The 20,522-nt window shown below is 38.9% G+C and overlaps 1 protein-coding gene across 1 annotated transcript in view; it reads right to left on the bottom strand.

Annotated features, from left to right (window-relative positions):
* Positions 1–20,522, bottom strand: part of mgmt (O-6-methylguanine-DNA methyltransferase) — a 418,441-nt gene that overhangs the window by 275,605 nt on the left and 122,314 nt on the right. The window contains exon 4 of the mRNA XM_063071805.1: positions 17,358–17,387. Coding sequence (XP_062927875.1) covers positions 17,358–17,387 — 30 coding nt within the window. The remainder of the gene's footprint in view (positions 1–17,357; positions 17,388–20,522) is intronic.

Raw genomic sequence — 20,522 nt, forward strand, 5'->3', positions numbered from 1 at the left:
TGCTTTGGGAAATGTAAACTCCAATTTTTGCTCCAAATTCACAATACACTCCAGTAGCTTGTGCTCTCTAAAGCCCAGAGCAAACCCTTAAGATGATGAGCATCTTACAGAGTGCTTTGGTAAATCATGCAAACAGGAGTGGGTAGGAGGACAAAGTCATCTCTTTTGCCATTCCACGCAACCAGTAAATTGAATTACAAACCATCGCGGTCCAAAAATAAGTACTGCAGTTACATGACGACAAAGTTAGCCTTTCATGAATGCCATAGTACAGAATGAAAATTAGAGAGGTGGCGGTAATTGTACAGGCTGCTTGTCTTCCCTGTCTCAGAAAATCCTGCTTTATCATGACTGAAGATATCAGCATGAATTACTTCTAAATCAAAAGCTACTGCTAATCAGTTGGGGGAACTAGTCTGCAAAATGAATGGCAAACATTCTACATTTGAATCATTTTTAGAGCTGCAGCTTTTAGATTTGTGTAAATTCACATCACTAATAGTATTTCCCTAGTTGTGTAGAAAGAGATTAATTATTCCTTTAATGAACCATTTGAATAAATTTAAAATTACCATTTTTATTTTTTAATCCATTAGCATTGGCATTCCCCCCCCCCACCATACATACTGTCTTTACAAGAGACCAATACATCTGATATTCTTGCCAACAAAAGCATTTGAAATTAGTGATTTGCTTTCAGAAACTTTAATTACAATTTTAAAACACTATTTCTTCTGTTTAATAGATTCAAATTGTTTCAGTATTATCTTGGTTGCAAATAAAATGTACAGTATGTGACAATATTCCCAGGATTAATCACTCTTGAAATTATAATATGCTCTTGAAATACCAAATAAAAAGACAGCAATGTTGTTGATGTACTCAAAGCTTCTCGCTTTCTGGAGTTTGCTATTATTATGCATATCCAGGTAGGAAGTTAATTAACCCAAAGCTTAAGCTAATTATGATAGCAGAATGCTATCAACCAAAGCTTTCAGTCAGACAGCTGTCCAGAATTTCATTTGCTAATCATTTGTCTTTGGCTGAGCATATGGTACATTTTCATGCAATCAGAGGAACAACAAACAGCTGAAAATCATTAACTAAAAACAATGTGCATAAAATCAGAAGCAATTTATATAGCCTGGTGTCAAACAGAAACCTAAATACTTCCTCCATAAAAATTTATCAGCTACTGCTCTTTCACATTTTCTCATTTGGAAAATTTAATTCTGTACACACAAAAAAATGACAGGAAATTCTGCTAAACGATGCAAGGTTTTTATCAAATCTGGTTAAGTAAGTTTTGTAAGCTCCTCTAATTTGTAAATTTTCAAACTGCAACCTTCTGTGACAATCATGCCCAAGATTCACTCACAAATTTAAAGGTGTGTCCTAAATCCAGGCCAAACAGGATTAGGTTAAAAACGTAATCCTAAAAAAAATGAACGTTTGAAAACTTACGTTTGATTAGATACAATGAAGGCCAAATCTAAACTCTATATATGACCAGTAAACTTGCTGAAATTTTAAACATACCACAGAATATTACACAAAACTGCTTATTGTTTGTGTTAAAGGTGCTGGTCTGTGCATTAAACTCAAACAAATCATGCAGAATTTTATTAGGTAAGGCCAGGTCCTGACTTTTCAAATGATGTGACAGCTGCAATTGTAACTGGTCAAAGGATCACTAGAGCCTGATTAATTGTTGGTCAGAGGGGATTTCTATTGGTCACGGACCAATGAACTTCTGGGAATTTGCACCTCTGGAATATGATTGTGGAACAATACATAACTATTTCTTATTTACCAGAAATTAAAAGTGCTGTAATTCCATTTATACAAATCACAGTAATATATAACCTGTAAGTGGTGTTGATATGCATCAACTGGAAAAGTGTACAAAAAATAGTGACTGGTAAGCACATAACCCTCACATTACAGAGAGCAATGAGGGTAAATTTTGAATACCTGCCAACCACTGACTGAAAGTAATAATAAGGGAATTTGCCAAGGGCAGTATGCAGTGCAAGTGCCCTCTTTAACCCTTTGTCAACACCTGGTTACCAGGCCACCTTACAACAACATATAATTAGAATTAAAGGAACTTTACTGTACTTTTCTTTCCTCCTTTCATCAAGATTAAAAATTCCACTTTGAGCAAAATGGCATACAAGTAAACTGATCACTACTAAAACTCAGTCACCAGAACAAGAATATGTTGTATAGTTAATAAAATCTTGACAGGATGGAACTGGGTCAAACTCACAATGTTATGTTTATTGTTCATTCCTAGCTAGCCTTGGAAAATATAGCTGAATCTCTCCATTGTACTATTTGTTCTTGTGATAATGATGCTCGTAAACTGGTGATAGATTAGGAATTCCAGATTACTGACCTGGAAATAAAGGAATGGAAGAACAAGACTCTGGAAACCAGATTGATGGTATTTTCCACCTCTGTGAACTTGACCCAGAGATCAATACATTTGTGACTACTTCCAGGTTCAATCACATAAACTGGGAAATTCCTTTCAGTACCCTGGGATCCTCATGCAATCCTGTGTCAGAGATGAGATGACGTCATTCCCTGTGCAGTTCTCCTTCTGAAGTACCTCAGGGAATTTGGACCACGTTTGCCTTGAGCTGCCGGCTGTTGGATTCAGCTGGGACAACGTTGGTTTAAAAAATAAATAAATAAATAAATATTTTATATATATATATATATATATATATATATATATATATATAAATAAAAAAAACCACAAGACCAACATGGTTGGAAAAATATTCCACTAAATCTGTTCCTGTTCCCAGGGCTGAGTACCACCTCATTTTCAGCCTACACCTAAGATCTTTGATCTGTGCCTTCCTCTGATCTGCCCTGAATTACAATAGGCAATGGCAAACACAGTAGGTAGGGCAACATGTACAAGTCAGCTATGTCTCCTAATATACAGTAACAAACCACAACAAACTCAGAGTGGATGAAATTTCAAGCTTGTTTAGTACTTCCAAGGGAAGGTCTACTTCCATATGTTAAGTAATTGGTAGGTGGCTTCAATCTTACAGCTCAAAACAAATCATTTTTATACACTTGCAGAGCCCAGTAATTCAACTTTAATTGCATTCCTTCCTTTTCTGCATCCATCTTCAGTGAGTCACATTTGTCTTTAAGGCTTCTTCCACCCCCACCAACAGCTATGTCCTGTTTTTCTCCCTGCTATAAGACACACATTCTACTATAGATCACACCCTCTCTTGCAAGCCTCTCATCCAAACATTTCAACAAACCAGCAAAACACTCTGGGATCACATGGGTTCCATTTTGTCACATTACATTTCACAAAAGTTATAAATTCATAAAGACTTCAGGATTACAGACATATTTCCACAGCAGCATCCATTACAATTGGGGTTACAATTCAATGGTGTTTCTTTGGTTGCTTACACAACTTGAAACATCACAAAGACAGAAAATTATATAAATTAGTTAGATTCACTGCACTGAAATAAGTCATTCAGAATAAATGGTTCATTCTGGTGTTTATGCTTCCCAAGAGTCCCCTCCCATCCATTGAAAATTTCCTTTAATATCCTCTACCTATCTTTACCTTAAATGTATCTATATGACAACACAAGAGAAGGTAGAAATGAAGAGCTACACATAGAATACTGGAGGAACTGAATAGGTCAAGCAGCATCTATGGAAGGGAACAATAGTTCACATTTCAGGCTGAGATCCTTCATAAGGACTGGAAAAGAAAGGCAAGGAAGTAAGAATAAGAAGGTTGGGGTGGGAAGGAGTACATGCTGGCAGACGGTAAGTGAAGCCAGGTGAGGGGGAAGGTTAGAGGGTGGCGGAGGGAAGATAAGTAAAAAGGGAGGTAGAAAAAATAATAGGCTGAAGAAGAAGGAATCCGATAGCAGAGTGAACCATAGGAGAAAGGGAAGAAGGAGGAGCACTAGAGGGAGGTGATAGGCAGTTGAGGAGAAGAGAAGGTATATGAGGGGAGCCAGAATAGAAAACAGGGAATTGAAGGAGAGAGGAGAAATTGCAGGATGTCAGAGAAATCAATATGCATGCAATCAGGTTGGAGGCTACCAGTTGGAATACGAAATTCTGCTCCTCCAACCGAAAGGGGCAATAGTGGAAGCCATGGACCAACATGTTGGAATGGGAATGGGAAGCAGAATTAAAGTGGGTGGCTGGAGCGGTTGTGGTGGACGCAGCGGAATAAGCTTGTGTTCCTTCCCCTTCCCTCTTTCCTTCCAGTCCCAATGAACGGTCTTGGCTCAAAATGTCGACTATTTATTCCCCTCCATAAATGCTGCCTTTCCTGCTGAGTTCCTCCAAAATTTTATGTATTTACAGTGCCTATAAAAAGTATTCACACACAACTCCCCCCCAGAGGTTTTTATGTTTTATTGTTTTATAATATTGAATCACAGTGGATTTAATTTGGCTTTTTTGACACTCTTCCACAGAAAAGATTCTTTTGTGTCAAAGTGAAAGCAAATTTCTACAAATTAATCTAAAGTTATTACTGTTATTAAACACTAAATAATTGATTGCATAATTACTCACTCCCTTCAAGTCAGTATTTAGTAGATGCAACTTTGGCAGCAATTACAGCCTCGAGTCTGTGTGGATAGGTCTCTACCAGCTTTGCACATCTGGACACTGCAATTTTCCCCCATTCTTCTTGACAAAACTGCTCAGACTGCATGAGGATCATGACTGAACAGCCCTTTTCAAGTCAGCAACAAATTCTCAGTTGGATTGAGGTCTGGACTCTGATTTGGCCACTCCAGGACATTAACTGTGTTATTTTTAAGCCATTCCTGTGTAGCTTCGGCTTTGTGCTTGGGGCCATTGTCTTGCTGGAAAGCAAATCTTCTCCCAATTCACAGCTGTCTTGCAGACTGCATCAGGTTTTCCTCCAGGATTTCCCTGTACTTTGCTGCATTCATTTTTCCCTCTACCTGCACAAGCCTTCCAGGGCCCACTGCAGTGAAGCATCCCCACAGGACGATGCAGCCACCACCATGCTTGGTGGCAGGGATGGCGTGTTTCTGATGAAGTGCGGTGTTTTGGCTTATGCCAAACATGGCGTTCAGTCTAATGGCCAAAAAGCTCAATTTTGGTTTCGTCAGACCATAGAACCTTCCTCAAGCTGACTTCGGTGTCTCCCACATGCTTTCTGGCAAACTCTAGCCGAAATTTCATGTGAGTTTTTTTTCCAGCAGTGGCATTCTATTTGCCCCTCTCCCATAAAGCTGCAACTGGTGAAGCACCTGTGCAACAGTTGTTGTACGCGCAGTCTCTCCCATCTCAGCCACTGAAGCTTGTAGCTCCTCCAGAGTTGTCATAGGTCTCTTGTTGGCCTTAACTGTGCTCCAAGGGATATTCAAAGACTTGGAAATTTTCTTGTATCCATCTCCTGATGTGCTTTTCAATAACCTTTTCACCAATTTGTTTGGAGTGTTCTTTTGTCCTCATGGTGTAGTTTTTGCCAGGAAACTGACTCACCAGCAATTGCACCTTGCAGATACCGATGTATATTACTACAATCAATTGAAACATCTTGACTGCACACAGGTCCCCAAAATCAGATCTCCATTTAACGAATTACGTGACCTCTGAAACCAGTTGGCTACACCAGCGATGTAGCCAATGTGTCATATTAAATGGTTGGGGGGGGGGGTGAATACTTATGCAATAAATTATTTTGTGTTTTATACTTGGAATGAATTTAGATTACTTTGTAGATATCCATTTTCACTTTGACACCAAAGAGCCTTTTTCTGTTAATCAGTGTCAGAAAAAAGTCAAATTAAATCCACTGTGACTCAATGTTGTAAAGCAATAAGACATGAAAACTTCCAAGAGGGTTGAATACTTTTTCTCGGCACTGTATACAGTTCCATGAAGCAACATGTTCCACTGCCTACCCACTTTCAAAATTCAGGAGTTTCTGCTGAATTCTATATTGGATTTAACTGTGACTCCTTTATACTGATGGCTTCCAGTTTACCATTTTGGTTTCTTCAATAACATAGAAACATATTTTCTGCCCATGAAGGGAAAGACCGGTTACTCAGCCGACCCTTGTATGAGATTAGAGTATGAAAATTTACCTATCCCTGAGCTCATCACTGGAGCAGACCTGCCTGCATTCAACCATCTACCATTAGTACGATCCACATCTGCATCATGGTCCTGTTCCTGAATGGAACATACCAAGTATCCGCCTTCCAAAATGCCAGACCGATCAATCCTAATACATAAAAAGACTGTTCAAATGACACCCCCTCCACCCCAACCGAAAGAAAAATGATCCATACACCAGAAGGGGAATTTTTCATTCAGAGGTCCCTGAAAGATTTATTGATCCCTTCATCTGAAACAGAAAATTACCTAGGACCTCTCTCTAACAATTAAACCCTCTGATCCAAGCCCAATGCTGTTCGCTCATCCCTTTCCAACAGAAGTCGCTCATAAGCAAAACACCACACATTCCACCTCCTCAATAGAATCCAACTATCGAATTTCCCTTTCCCTTGTGCGAATCTGCTCAAAGCATCTGGTCCTCCTGCTCAAGAGAACATGATCCAATCTTCCCTTCCTCCCACAATGTAGTGTTGAATTAGACCAAGGGTTTCCAACCTGTGGTCCACGGTCCCCTCAGTTATTCGTGGGTGTCCATGGCATAAAAAAAGTTGGGAACCCGTGGATTAGTCTGTATAAATATTATTTTCCTGGTTGTTCGAACTTTCTCTTGCCTGCTTGTCTTTTTATATAATTACCTATGTACAGTATTTGCAAATGTTCAGTGCGTTACAGTTCTTTGTATTATTCTGGAAACCTCTTGGAATGAAATGCATGTATGCAAAAACATGAGTAGATCAGAAGACACCACGTAAAATCAGGCAACCACTTTGCTGAGCGTTTGCCTTCCGAAAGCCGTGACAATCTGGAGTTTCCGGTTGTAAACCATTTTAATTCTCCATCCCATATCGACCTCTCTGTCCTCGATTTCTTTCACTGCCAGGGTGAGATTAAATGCCAACAAGAGAATCAGCACCTCATTTTCCGCCTGACTAGTCAACAACCCAAACACTAAGTTCTCCTGTTTCAGGTATCATTCTCCTTTCTGTTCCTTTCCCTTTCTTCCTGATCTATCTGCCTATCATCCACATTCTCGCTGCTACAAGAGATCGGGGCAGGAGTACCACCAATATAAGTAATTATGAGATCACAAGCCTAATTATGCCCATGACCAATCTTTTGAGCCCAGTCTTGGGAGCTGAAGAACAGACATTATTGAGAGCAAAAATGTGCAATGTCTTGTAATGTGTATCTACGATTACTGATCCATCTCATCCATGACCTTTAGGGTGCTCTGTAATATCTAGGCAACACAATGTGACAATAAACAGAACAAGTAACCACCTGTATTCTAGGAGATAATCAATCCATCTTCTAACTTATGATTATGTCTTCATATCAAATATATATATTTTATTTTTATTTAGAGATGCAGTGTGAAATAGGCCTTTCTAGCCCAACGAGACACAACGCCCAGCAATCCATCTATTTAACACCAGCCAAATCACAGGACAATTTACAATGACCAATTACACCCCCCTCCCCAACAGGTATGTCTTTGGACTGTGGGGAGGAAAAAAACAGAGCACCTGCAGGAAACCAATGCAGTTCGTGGGGAGAACGTACAAGCTCCTTATAGGCGGCGTCAGAATTGAACTCTGAACTCTGGAACGCCCTGTGCTGTAACGGCGTCGTGCTAACCAGTATGCTACCGTGGCATAGCAAAACATTGTGAAGGCAACATAAAGAACATTCAAATATGCACTTCAAATTTTTGTCTAAGAACTAAGAGAAATATTGTTGATGGAAGCATTGGTAGCTGAAGCCAGTTTGCATATATTGTAGTGATTGGAATGGTAAAACTTAGTATGAATTAAACAGCTTATATTTTACTTCTATATTTTGCATACGTTTAGTGCTCATTATCTCAGGATTGAATAGCTGAACTAAAGTTGATTATCAGTTCCTTGGTAGGGTCCATCACTTACAATAAACTGGTACCATCAGTAACAATGTCAGTTTAGTTAGCTGTGTTAGTGTCTTACGCCAGTTTTCTAAGGGTTCTGTCTTCACAATAAAACAGTCAGCAAACTGTTTCCCATTTGTTCTGAAGAAATCATGATTTTTCTGTAGTGCTTAAGAACTAAAAATACTCTATTTCTGGAATGAAACATGTCAACTTCCATTTCCGTACCATCGAGCACTATTCCAGGAATTGATTAGGCACTTCCTGACATGAGTCACCTGTGTGCTCTTGATGCATTTCCTGCATCCCAGAACATGAATGGCATTGTCCTTATGCAACACACATAAAAAGTGCTGGTGAACGCAGCAGGCCAGGCAGCATCTGTAAGAAGAGGTACAGTCAACGTTTCGGGCCGAGACCATTCATCAGGAGTCCTGACGAAGGGTCTCCGCCCGAAATGTTGACTGTACCCCTTCCTACAGATGCTGCCTGGCCTGCTGCGTTCACCAGCAATTTTTATGTGCGTTGCTTGAAATCCCAGCATCTGCAGATTTCCTCTTGTCCTTATGCAATGGCTCTTTTGGAGCACTGTTAAGGAACAGTCTTAGTTGCTCCATTTCTCCTCATTCCCAGTTCAACCAAGCCCTTTTGATACAACCGTGGATGTGAAGCCTGTCAGCTAAGTCAGATACTTATTCTTCATCCTCCTGCTCATTCCCTCATTCACACATGGCAATTAAGAAAGAGACCCACAACCCTTAAACTTCCCATACTCAACTATCCAGCTTGAGCCAACATCTAATGCCTTTCAACTCCTCCCAAACCACTGAGTTTCTGACTAAGTGATCCCCCCCATGATCCTGACTCATTCGCCCTCACCACTGCACAGCACTAGTCTCAACTATTATTCTTCCAACTTTTGAGCACAGTAGTGGCCCCAATGCTTCTTCCACCACAACCTCAAAGTCACTGGCCACAATAATTCTTCCTTGGCTCCAACCAAGAAATCAGTGGTGGCATTTTCACCCAGTCCCACCCAAGATCCCAATCACAGTACAAGCTTTGATTGAGCATATAGTAATTGGTCATTTCTTCCCCTGAAAATGGCCACAGTATTGACCCTCTTTGAAGACAAAATCTGCAGTGTTTGTTGAGTTTCACGAGCATCGTAACACAATGTTAGTGTATCAATTTAGACAGACGAGAGTTTCAAGATCATCAGTCATTATACAGTATATGTTGCATATATAAAAGTAAAACTTACTTTTTATAAGGCAGCAACACACATAAAAATTGCTGGTGAACGCGACAGGCCAGGCAACATCTCTAGGAAGAGGTACAGTCGACGTTTCGGGCCGAGACCCTTCGTCCTGATGCATTCACCAGCAACTTTTATGTGTGTTGCTTGAAATTCCAGCATCTGCAGAGTTCCTCATGTTTGCGTTTTTATAAGGGATATCCCAAACACATGCTTTAAAATTATCATTTATGTTGTAATACTGTAACAAGACAGTTATATACAATAAGTTACCAAATAATTATAGTTTGATAATGACATTGTGTGCCTTTTTTTGAACCATTAGACCATAAGACATAGGAGCAGAATTAGGCCATTTGGCCCATTGAGTCTGCTCTGCCATTCAATCATGGCTGATCCTTTTTTCCACACCCACCCCAGCTCTACTCCTCGGCCGTCTCACCGTAACCTTTGATGCCATGTCCAATCCAGAACCTATCAATCTCTGCCTTAAATACACCCAACGAACTGGCCTCCACATCTCCCTGTGATAACAAATTCCACAAATTCACCACCCACTGGCTAAAGAAATTTCTCTGCATCACTATTTTAAATGAATGCCCCTCTATCCTGAGGCTGTGCCCTCTTGCCCGAGGCTCCCCCCACCGTGGGAAACATCCTTTCCATATCTACTCTGTCTGGGCCTTTCAACATTCAAAAGGTTTCATTAAGAACCCCCCTCCCCCGCAATCCTTCTAAGTTCCAGCGGGTACAGGCCAAGAGCCATCACATGTTCCTCATATGATAACCCTTTCATTCCCGGAATCATCCTTGTGAACGTCCTGTGAACTCTCTCCAATGCCAGCACATTTTTTCTCCAATTTGGAACCCAAAACTCTTCACAAGACTTATTGAATGAAGGGTTAAAATATTAACCAAAGTACCAAGGATAGTTTCTCAGATCTTCCTCAAAATCTTGCCATTCAAGATCACCTGATTCTGCAGACTGGATGTGGAAAAATGCGAGGTTAAGAATATCAATGGAAGAAACAAAAGCATGGATGGTGAGAGACTAGAAAATGTAGATGTTTGAAGGGATCTGAAAGATAACCTGTGGAAGCTGCAGATACAAGGTCATTTGGTAAATTGGCCTTTATTACTGGAGGATTTGAATTGAAAAGTTCTCTTATTATCATCATAAAGGGCCTTGAAGAAATTTCACCAGAAGTATTCCATTCAGAGTTTGGTGTCCTTACTTAAAAACACTTATACACTTATTAATTGAGGCAGCTGCTTATTTGGACAATTCTTAAAGAACAAAAAGTGATTATGAAAAATAACTGGGATTCCCTTTGTTTATTTAGGACACTATGCTGCTTAATTAGGACAGGTGACTGTTGCAGAACAGCTTCTAACTAGCGTAAGTCATGTGCTCTTGAGTAGCCATTAGACACTATACCGTGCTAAGAACCAACAGTTTTTAAATAGCATCAGATGCGTGAGGTTCTGTTCAAAAATCACTGATAGTTGGCATGAAATAAGCAGTAAGACAATTCAAAACTGTTTTGCGCACTGTGGTTTCCAGCATTCAGACGTAGAAATGCTAGGAACAGCCGGGAGTGAAAATGAAACTGTTTCACTATTCAACAAGTTATGACCTATGAAGAATTTAAAGGTATCGCCAATTATCTTAAATGTTACATTTGGTCCCCACAGCTCTCACCTGTCGATCCAAGTAGCTGTTTAATGCAACAGTGGCCATATCCCAGTACACCGCTTCAGTAGGCATACTAAACCAGGTGAGGGCAACCAGTGGGTGTCAGACCCCAGTGTGATAGGGATTTGCCTGTCCTGGCATGTGAAATCAGCTCCAGTGGACTGTGAGGATGAGATCCACAGTAAGATCCAATAGCCAGGAAGGTGGTTCTATAACGCTACGTGGAGAGCAAAGGGCATGACGAGGTATAGAAGAAGTCATGGTCATCTACTGCAACAAGAGTAGGCCCCAGTTGTGACATCTACTCATCCCAATGGATCAGACTTCTGAGGAACTACCCCAGTGCAACGGCCTTTCCACTCTAAAACTCTCATACACAGGCTCCCTGTCATCATCAGATACAACGGACAACCACCGGTAATACAGGGAGTGTTCTAATTTGTTCTGTATTTCATTTAAACACATAATTTGTTACTCAGTTAAGCAATTGTTTGCCTTTTCTTTATACCTTTTAACTATTCCATGAAATTTTGGCTAATTGGGACAACTGATTCACTGGGCCGATATGTCAACATTAACCAGAAAACCCTGCACTTGATAAGTACAACAAAGGTTCACCAGACTGGTTCCTTGCAAGGTGGACTGTCATATGAGGAGAAACAGAGTAGTCAAGGTCTTTATTCATCAGAGGTGACCTTCCTGAAATATACAAAAATTCTTAGCAGGCTTGAAAAGGCAGATACAAGAAGGATGTTTCTCCCGACTATGTAGTCTACAACTAGGAGCCTACAATCCGAAAATGACAGTTCATTTAGAACTGAAACAAAGAGAAATTGCTTCAGAGAGTGGTGAGTCTGTGGAATTCACTACCCAGGAGGCTCAGTCACTGCCTGTATTCCACACTAAGATTGATAGATTTCTGGATATTAAAAAAAAGTCAGGAGGTAAAGTGTGTGGGATTTGAGGTGGGGTATAAAATAAACCATGAACTTGTTGATTGGCAGAGCAGACTCAAACAACCAATATCACCCCTATTTATTATATTTAATGTCCCATCCACACAGGGGACCTCCACTGGTGCAGCACTCCCTCAGTACGGTACCCAGTGTTTGCACTCCCTCTGGAACCCAGTGCCTTTAAACTCAGAGGTGAGAGTGCTGCTGAGATCACCAACTGATATTCATGAATTTCTTTAGGCAAATTTAAATAGATAGATAGGTAGACATACATACTTTATTGTTTCCGAGGGAAATTAAGTTTCGTTACAGTTGCACCAACCAAGAATAGAGTATAAATATAGCAATATAAAACCATAAATAATTAAATAATAATATGTAAATTATGCCAGATGGAAATAAGTCCAGGACCAGCCTATTGGCTTAGAATGTCTGACCCTCCAAGGCAGGAGTTGTAAAGTTTGATGGCCACAGGCAGGAATGACTTCCTATGACGCTCAGTGTTGCATCTCAGTGGAATGAGTCTCTGGCTGAATGTACTCCTGTGCCCAACCAGTACATTATGTAGTGGATGGGAGACATTGTCCAAGATGGCATGCAACTTGGACAACATCCTCTTTTCAGACACCACATTGCTACAAATAAAGGGCCTGTTTATACAGTAAAAATTGTTGTCATTATTTATCAGACATTTAAAATACAAACTTAAATGATATTATGCATATGAATGGAAGTCAAAAAAATAAGAGACGATAGGAAGGCTTCTCGAGGAATACTTACAATGATACTGTATAGGCTTCTACGACAACAGGCATACAATCTCAAGTTTATGACAAGCACGCAAGACTTAGAAGATAGACACCAACAGGTGGTTTGTGGTGGAGTAGAGAAGGCAGTAATATTCATTCTATATGATCTGGATTGGTATTTGTGAAAAGAGCGTGTAAATATTAGCTTTAGAAAAATTAAAACATAAGTGAAATGTCTGATTTCAATCAATGACCAGCTTGGTCCGGGGATGTGCTAGGGGCAGTCCACAAGCGCCACCATGCTTCCACCGCCAACGTAGCATACCCACAACTTAATAACGCAAGTTCACCTCGACTTCCTCATGTCCCCTTTGACCCTCACCAATTTTCATCAGCGCACCATGGAAAGCATCCAGTCAAGATCCATCATGCTTGGTACACACTGCTCTGCCTGTGATCGCAAGGAAAGTCAGAGTTGGACACAGCTCAGCAAGTCGCGGAAATCAGCCTCCCCTTTACATAGTCTTTGTACGATTTTCACTGCCTCAGTAAAGCAGCCAACACAATGAAAGACTCCACCCACCACAGGCATTCTCTCTTCTCCCTCCTCCCATCAGGCAGAAAATAGAAAGCCTGAAAGGATGCCCAAGAACAGCTTCTATCCTGCTGTTACTACACTATATTAGTTCAAGTTCAATTTATTGTCTTTCAGCCATACACTTGTATATACTGCCAGGCCAAAGTGGACAACGGAACATATATAACTCATAAAGTAATGTTAACAGAAGCAAGTAACAAATAATAAGGTGCATTTACGATACAAGTTAAAAAGTAAACAATATAATGCCACCGATGCTTCACACGTGATTAGACCTGGATGATGGCAGGGAGTTCGATAGCTTTATAGTATGGGGGAAGAAGCTGTTTCCCATCCTAACAGTCCTTGCCGAAATGCTACATTACTTCCTGCCTGATGGTAATATGGGGTCAAAGAGATTGAAGGACAATTGGGAGTGATCATTGACAATGCTGAAGGCCCTGCATAAGTAGTGCTTCTGATAAATATCATTAATGGGTGGAAGAGAGACTCTGATGATCCTCCCAGCAGTCCTCATAATCCTTTGTAGGTACTTGCAGTCAGATGCCTCGCAATTCCCATCACAAATAACGATGAAGCTGTTCAGGACACTTTCGAATGTGCTCCTGTAAAAATTGGTTAAAATGTAGGGAGAGTTTCACTAGCCCCAATCTCCTCAGGAAGTGGTAATGTTGCCATGCTATCTTGACCAAAAAGGTGGTGTTGAGGGACAAGGTGAGATCATCCATTATGTGCACTCACAGAAACTTGGTGCGACTAACTCTCTCCACAGAGCAGCCACGTATGCGCCATTGAGGAGTGGTCAGCCTGCAGCTTCCTTGGTCTTGTGCACATTGTGATAACACCATTACACTAACTGCTCTACCTCCTCTCTGTATGCCTTTCATTGTCATTTTTGATTGAGCCAACCACTGCTGTGTCATCAGCGAATTTAGTGATTTGGTTTGAACTGGATCTACTGCAGTTCCAACTCCTTAGTTTTAATGACTTCACAATATACCTCAGTAATGGTCTACCTTGCTGTCTAACTGCACTACACTCTCTCTGCAACTCCAACACTTCATTCTGAAACAGTTCTTTTCTGCTTTCTGTTATTCTTTTACTTGGCACTGCTGTTTTTAATGAATTAATCTGTATGAAAAGTATGCAAGACAAGTTTTTCACTATACTTTGGTACATGTGACAATAATAAACCAACTTACCAAACGAAAATTCTTCCCCTCCCACCAGCCGAACGCATCAAACAACATGTTTTTTTAGATTATGAGAACACTCAGTCCTCTTTTATTGTCATTTAGAAATGCATACATGCATTAAGAAATGATACAATGTTTCTCTGGTGTGCTATCACAGAAAACAAGACAGACCAAAGACTAACACTGACAAAACCACATAATTATACCATATAGTTACAGCAGTGCAAAGCAATACCATAATTTGATGAAGAACAGTCCATAGGCACAGTAAAATAAAATGTCAAAGTCCCCGACTCAATGTTTCCTCCATGATCTGCATTCTCCACAATAGTGAGAAAACACTTAGGATAGATATTATATACACAGAGATTCAGCAAATGCTGGAAATCTTCAGTAACACATAAAATGCTGCAGGAACTTGGCAAGTAGGGCAGCATCTAGGCAGCGGTATAATCAGCTGACGTTTTGGGCCATCATCAGGACCGGTAAGGAAGGAGGCAGAAGCCAGTATAAAAACATGGGAGGAGTGGAAGTACAAGCTGGCAGGTGATAGGTGAGAGCAGGTGAGGGGGAAGTGGGTGGATAAGAGAGGGATTGGAGGAAGAAGCTGGCAAGGGAGAGATGGAAGACGTAGAGGGCAGAAGGAGGAGGAATCTAACAGGAGAGGACAGTGGACCATGGAAGAAAAGGAAGAAGGTGATGAACCAGAGGGAGATGATGTGCTGGTGAGATGAAAAAAAAGGCGAGAGGGTAACCAGAATGAGGAATGGGAAAAAAGGAGATGGGGTGGGGGTGAGTAATTACTGGAAGTTAAGAGAAATCAATGGTCATGCTTCCAGGTTGGAGGTTACTCAGACAGAATATGGGGAAAGATGTGCATTTGCTTAATTACAGATTATTTATTCTACCATGCAAGACAATTTGGATCTTGTTTGTGAAAGGATTTTGAAGCTGGGATGCCTTACACACAGATACACCTCTCATGCAGCTTTCACAAGTCTTTCTTTCTTCTAGGAATTTCCATGAATCTATTTTTAATCTGTTTACATTCATTATCCACAGTAAGTGCTATCTCTGATGGGGATAGCACTTATGTCAAGAATTTGCCAAAAATTTATGTCAAAAATATTTCCGCTGCATCATACATTTTACTGCTGTTGGCTAAACTATCTGTGCTACGTTACTAAAGGACCACAGCTTTACAAGTTTCTGCCTGAGATTATGTCCTGGATCAGATGAAACTTCCCACAGCTCAAAACTTGCCAGCACTTTTATGCCTTTAATTTTAACTCCATCAACCTAGCCAGTCAGTGACATACTGTCCAAGTGAGGAACAGCTTTCCCATCCAACCAGCTTTTCTGATAACATCAGTCTTACTCTCTTGAAGCTCACTGTTGGCGCTCACTGGCAGCATATGCCTCGATGACAATCTTCAATAAGCTTCTTGGTCACTGACTGGCACTGAGCCCGTTGGTAATAAACTTTGATGATCTGTTCAACACTGACCTTTCTGTCTCAGTCTGTATGCCACAGTAACCTTTATCCACCAAGAAAAACTGCATATCCATGTACCTCCTTCATGTGCAACCCTGCCAAAAAATTCTCATCTATCACTTTGTGGATTAATTTCTTTCATGTTTTCTGCACTAGTCTTATCACTGTCTTTCACAGTTTCCAGCTAATCCAAATCCTCTCCTGAACAATGACTCAGGCCTAGTCCATTGTCAGCCATTCCCTTCTGGCTCTCAGCACTACACAGATTCAGTTTTTAAACGACAATCTTTTTTCCAACTCTCTGTGATATTTTCCTATGCGTTCAGAGTGATGTGTTCCAATCATACATCCACGTCCATATCTTATGTCCCTCTTATGCCATGCTCACTTTCTTACTACCTCAGTACTGCCCTGTTGATATGAAAGACTGTATCTCATTTTTTAAAAAAATCTCCTCCAAAATAAGTTTACTATATTGCTTCATGTTGCCTTCAATATCTTTGTAGGAATCTCCTTTTCTCTGGGTCTTTGCTTTCCCTACTTTATTGTTTTGGAGTTGAATAATAAGAGGAGGCACGAAGCACTGGTGTGTTGAAGAAAATCCATCATGTTTTAGAAGAAAATATGGATGATATCAATGCGAGAAGTGCATGTTTCCTAAGATGAATGGAAAGCACAAGTTTAGTTTTTCATGTTGTGTTTTCCACTTGTGCTCTCATGAGACCATTTATTTTGCTTCCATTCATTAAAGTAGCTGCAAACGAATGCATGGCTCCAGTGTCTAACACCAGATTAGTAACTATGTAATTTAATTTGAGGTTCGCCAGACAATTTTCTTGGGATAGGCTCATGAGAGTAATCCTCATTTTATTTCTCTTGGTAACCTTGCCAAATAATACCTAGTTTTGTGTTTTTTTTTGTCCATATCTGTAAATGTGCAAAGAACATCTGGATGTAGAATATCCCGGTTTTAATACACCAAATAATTTATAACACATTTTTTAAACTATATGAATTTTGCCGTATCTAGCAAAGCAGAGAGAGTAATGAGATATCGTTGATTGGTAATAGAAAAGCACGAAATAATAAAAGCATTTATAAAATCACTAAAAGGTACCTCACCAAACACAAATGCTTTAATTCACCTGGGCACTATAAATTAAAATGCACCATGGTGTGTTCTAAGCAGAAGAAATCAACATTACCAGCAGCTTGCATTATTTCTAGTCTCGAGCCTCTTACATTTAGGCAAAAGGTTAATTTACAAATAATTTCACCTGAATCATATGCACAAAAGTAATATTTGTGGAGTGGTTATAGTTGACTTACATGATTGATACCAATTTTGTTCCATAATATCTGCAGCAAATAAAAAAAACAGACTGTAATATAAAAAACATAACATATGACAAGGTCTTCTAAAACATTTCTATTTAGGACCTCACAAGCTAAATTGCTTTCACTGGCCCTTCCACCTCTCAGCATGGTTGACAGACAAATTGATCTGAACATTGGAAAATAATATGCTTGCAAAATTTCTGTGGGTGAGATTTCAGTCTTTTGAATTTTTCATAGAAGAACAAAATGAAAGATTGCTTCTTTGATTTTTCTTCCATTAAGCCTTCCCATCTTATGTACTACAGGAATGAACAATACTTCATACGGCAGCAATACATTGTAAACAAATGTACAACATTTTTCACTCGAAACCGAAGCCTTGTGAGGTAAAGAGGTTAGATCACAGGCATCTTTGCCCTGCAGATTATGTTGTTCAATTGTAATGAATTCATACATTTGAAGTTGCCTTAGGGGCTCTCATTAGACTTGGGCGTGTTTATTACAGGGTATATTGCATGTATCACTTAAGAGCAAGAGGAGTGAGATGATTTGATTAGAAATGTTGACAGTTGAGGTGTGTAAAGAATATGTCATTCATGCACATTTCCTTTACTTTAATAACAGGATCTATCACTCAAAGATGTTTTTAACCCTTCAAAGTCTTAGCATTAGAAGTAGAACAGTTAACTTTGTAGGATGCTAACCTAGCCAAGTATATCAAATCAATATTGGACCACGGTGCAATTAGTCCAGTGTTCCAAAATAACCGTGATAAAAAAAAACAGGAATTTACAAATTGTATTGATGATAGGTCCTTTGGTCACTTTTTTGATTCAATGCCCTTGTAATTTAAGAATTTCTCTTCCTACCCCTCCTAAAGAGGGCCATTCACCTCCTGAAGTTCTTAGCAGAGATTGGCACAATTGTTGGCTGTTACTATGCATTTTGTAATAATTGATTAGAGAAATAATCAGTTAAAAGTGTTTACATATATTTTGTTTCTGCAAATATTTTATGGATAGTTAACACCACAGAATTATATTAGTGTTATTTTGTATGCTCCCAGAAGACATGCATTTATTTTTATTGAACTAGTCTGTGCTGAAAACGTATTTTATTGTGTAAGTCTAAATATTTTCCTGTATATTATACTGCACTTACTGAAGTCTTTCGGTAACATTTTCCTTAAAAGAATCACATGATACTTCGTACTACCTTTGTAACCCCTCTGTAAGTGACACCAGCAACCTTCTGAGTAGGATTGACAAATACAAAAACATCCTCCACAATTTGGCTTCCACATCTCTGAATTGGTGTTTCAATGACAGATGTTTGTTGCGGCAAAAACCTCTGTCAGAACAAAATTAGGTGATCTATCATTTTAAGATATGGTCTTCATATACTGTTTACTCGAAGATATCACTTGCCTCCAGCCAATTTTGACCAAGAACATTCTGTGATATGGAAGCGATATGTATATCATCATCATTTTTGATAAATGCAGCTTCTGAACATAGAATTACATACCTTGCCACAGTATTAAAGCTGAAACTTGCAGACCACTAAAATCTATCCATACTTTTTTCTCCTTTCTGGTATTTAAGATTTGGTCCTTCCTGTCTTATTTAATACTTAAAAAAAAAATTATCCTCACCATATTCACCTATTTCAGATGATTAACCAGCTTTTTAAGATTATGAAACCTTGATGTAAATATCACTTATCTCAGTCAACTTAAAATATTTGTGCATGAGAAATGTGCTTAAAATTTTATTCTTTTTCTAATATATTTATTTAAAACATAAGCAAAGGAGTATATTAAAATACATTTATATCTCTCTATATATTATGTAAATTAAAAGGCATTTAATCCTCTGAGGAGCTCAAATGAAAACTCCAAAAGGTTCCTAGAATACACCAAGCTAATCAGGTTTACAACAATTTCCTTTCACTTGCTGATTTTTTTTTTGTTCTTCACGGTACAGTATTCTTTGTCGAACAAAACATTATTGTACTATGGCTTCTGAAGCCTACAGGTTATAGTTTATGGTATGTTACAATATATTACAAGGCGCAAGCCATTGTGAATAATATACAAAATGCTCGTTTCCCAATGGCGTTATAATGAGGTCAGAATGTACTTTTTGAAAAAAAAATCCAAATCTTGCACATTAGGAGAAAAATCAAAGCTAATGGGGTCCAAAGGGACACCACAACCTTATGAAGGTTAATGTGGACACCTCTGTGGTGAGTTAAAGTCCCAATTATCCGACTACCCCTTATAAACAGTTCTTTCAAATCAATCCTAAAAAAATTATTACAAGCAATTTAAAATATCAGTTATCAATACTAAATCGATGTTTCTGTATGTGGAATTAAAGTAGCTGGTAAATGTATCAAATAATACTGATAATTTAAATAATTAGCTTGGATAATACAACAAAGAATGCATAATTCAGCTGAAATGATAAAAAGAGATGGACATTCAAATTAATTCCTAGTCATTATAATGCAGTTAACGGAAAGAAATGTCTCAAATGACAAGAAATATGTTTTATTTTTGATAATTTTTATTTAAAATGACTCCATAAAATGGCAACCGCTATGTGGAATTCTTACAATGTACTATAATGTTATCATTAGATTATACAGGACCAAAATGTGTGTCTAATTAACTGCCCCAATTAAATGAATATTCCAATTAAATGTGGCCCCTTTAGATCACTTTTATCACAGAGTGATAGCTGTAATAACATTACATGATATGTATCACATTTTAAATAAATTTTCTTACCCAAATCCCACCTGCGAGGTTTTTCCATGGGAGCCCAACCTGGTTAAGCAGCCATTTGTCTTAACTAACCAACTGTATTCAGCCCCAAGATTGATTGATTAATACTATCCAGACAGGACTTTGCACAAAATCTCAGTACAACACAGGGCTGTAGTTAATGTGAATGTTGTTCTTTTAACTTATTTTTACTATATTTCTTATTCAATCATTTTTAAAAAATATATTTCTTGAAGATATGGAATTAGCTTGGTTCGTCAAAGAAGACAAAAAGTGTAAAAAGGGGCAATATTAATCATGTTATAGCAGAAGAATTTGAAAAATGCTTATTGAAGGATTTATATTTACATATTGTCTCATCTTTT

The sequence above is a fragment of the Mobula hypostoma genome, chromosome 19 (assembly GCF_963921235.1).
Source record: "Mobula hypostoma chromosome 19, sMobHyp1.1, whole genome shotgun sequence".
Taxonomy (NCBI): domain Eukaryota; kingdom Metazoa; phylum Chordata; class Chondrichthyes; order Myliobatiformes; family Myliobatidae; genus Mobula; species Mobula hypostoma.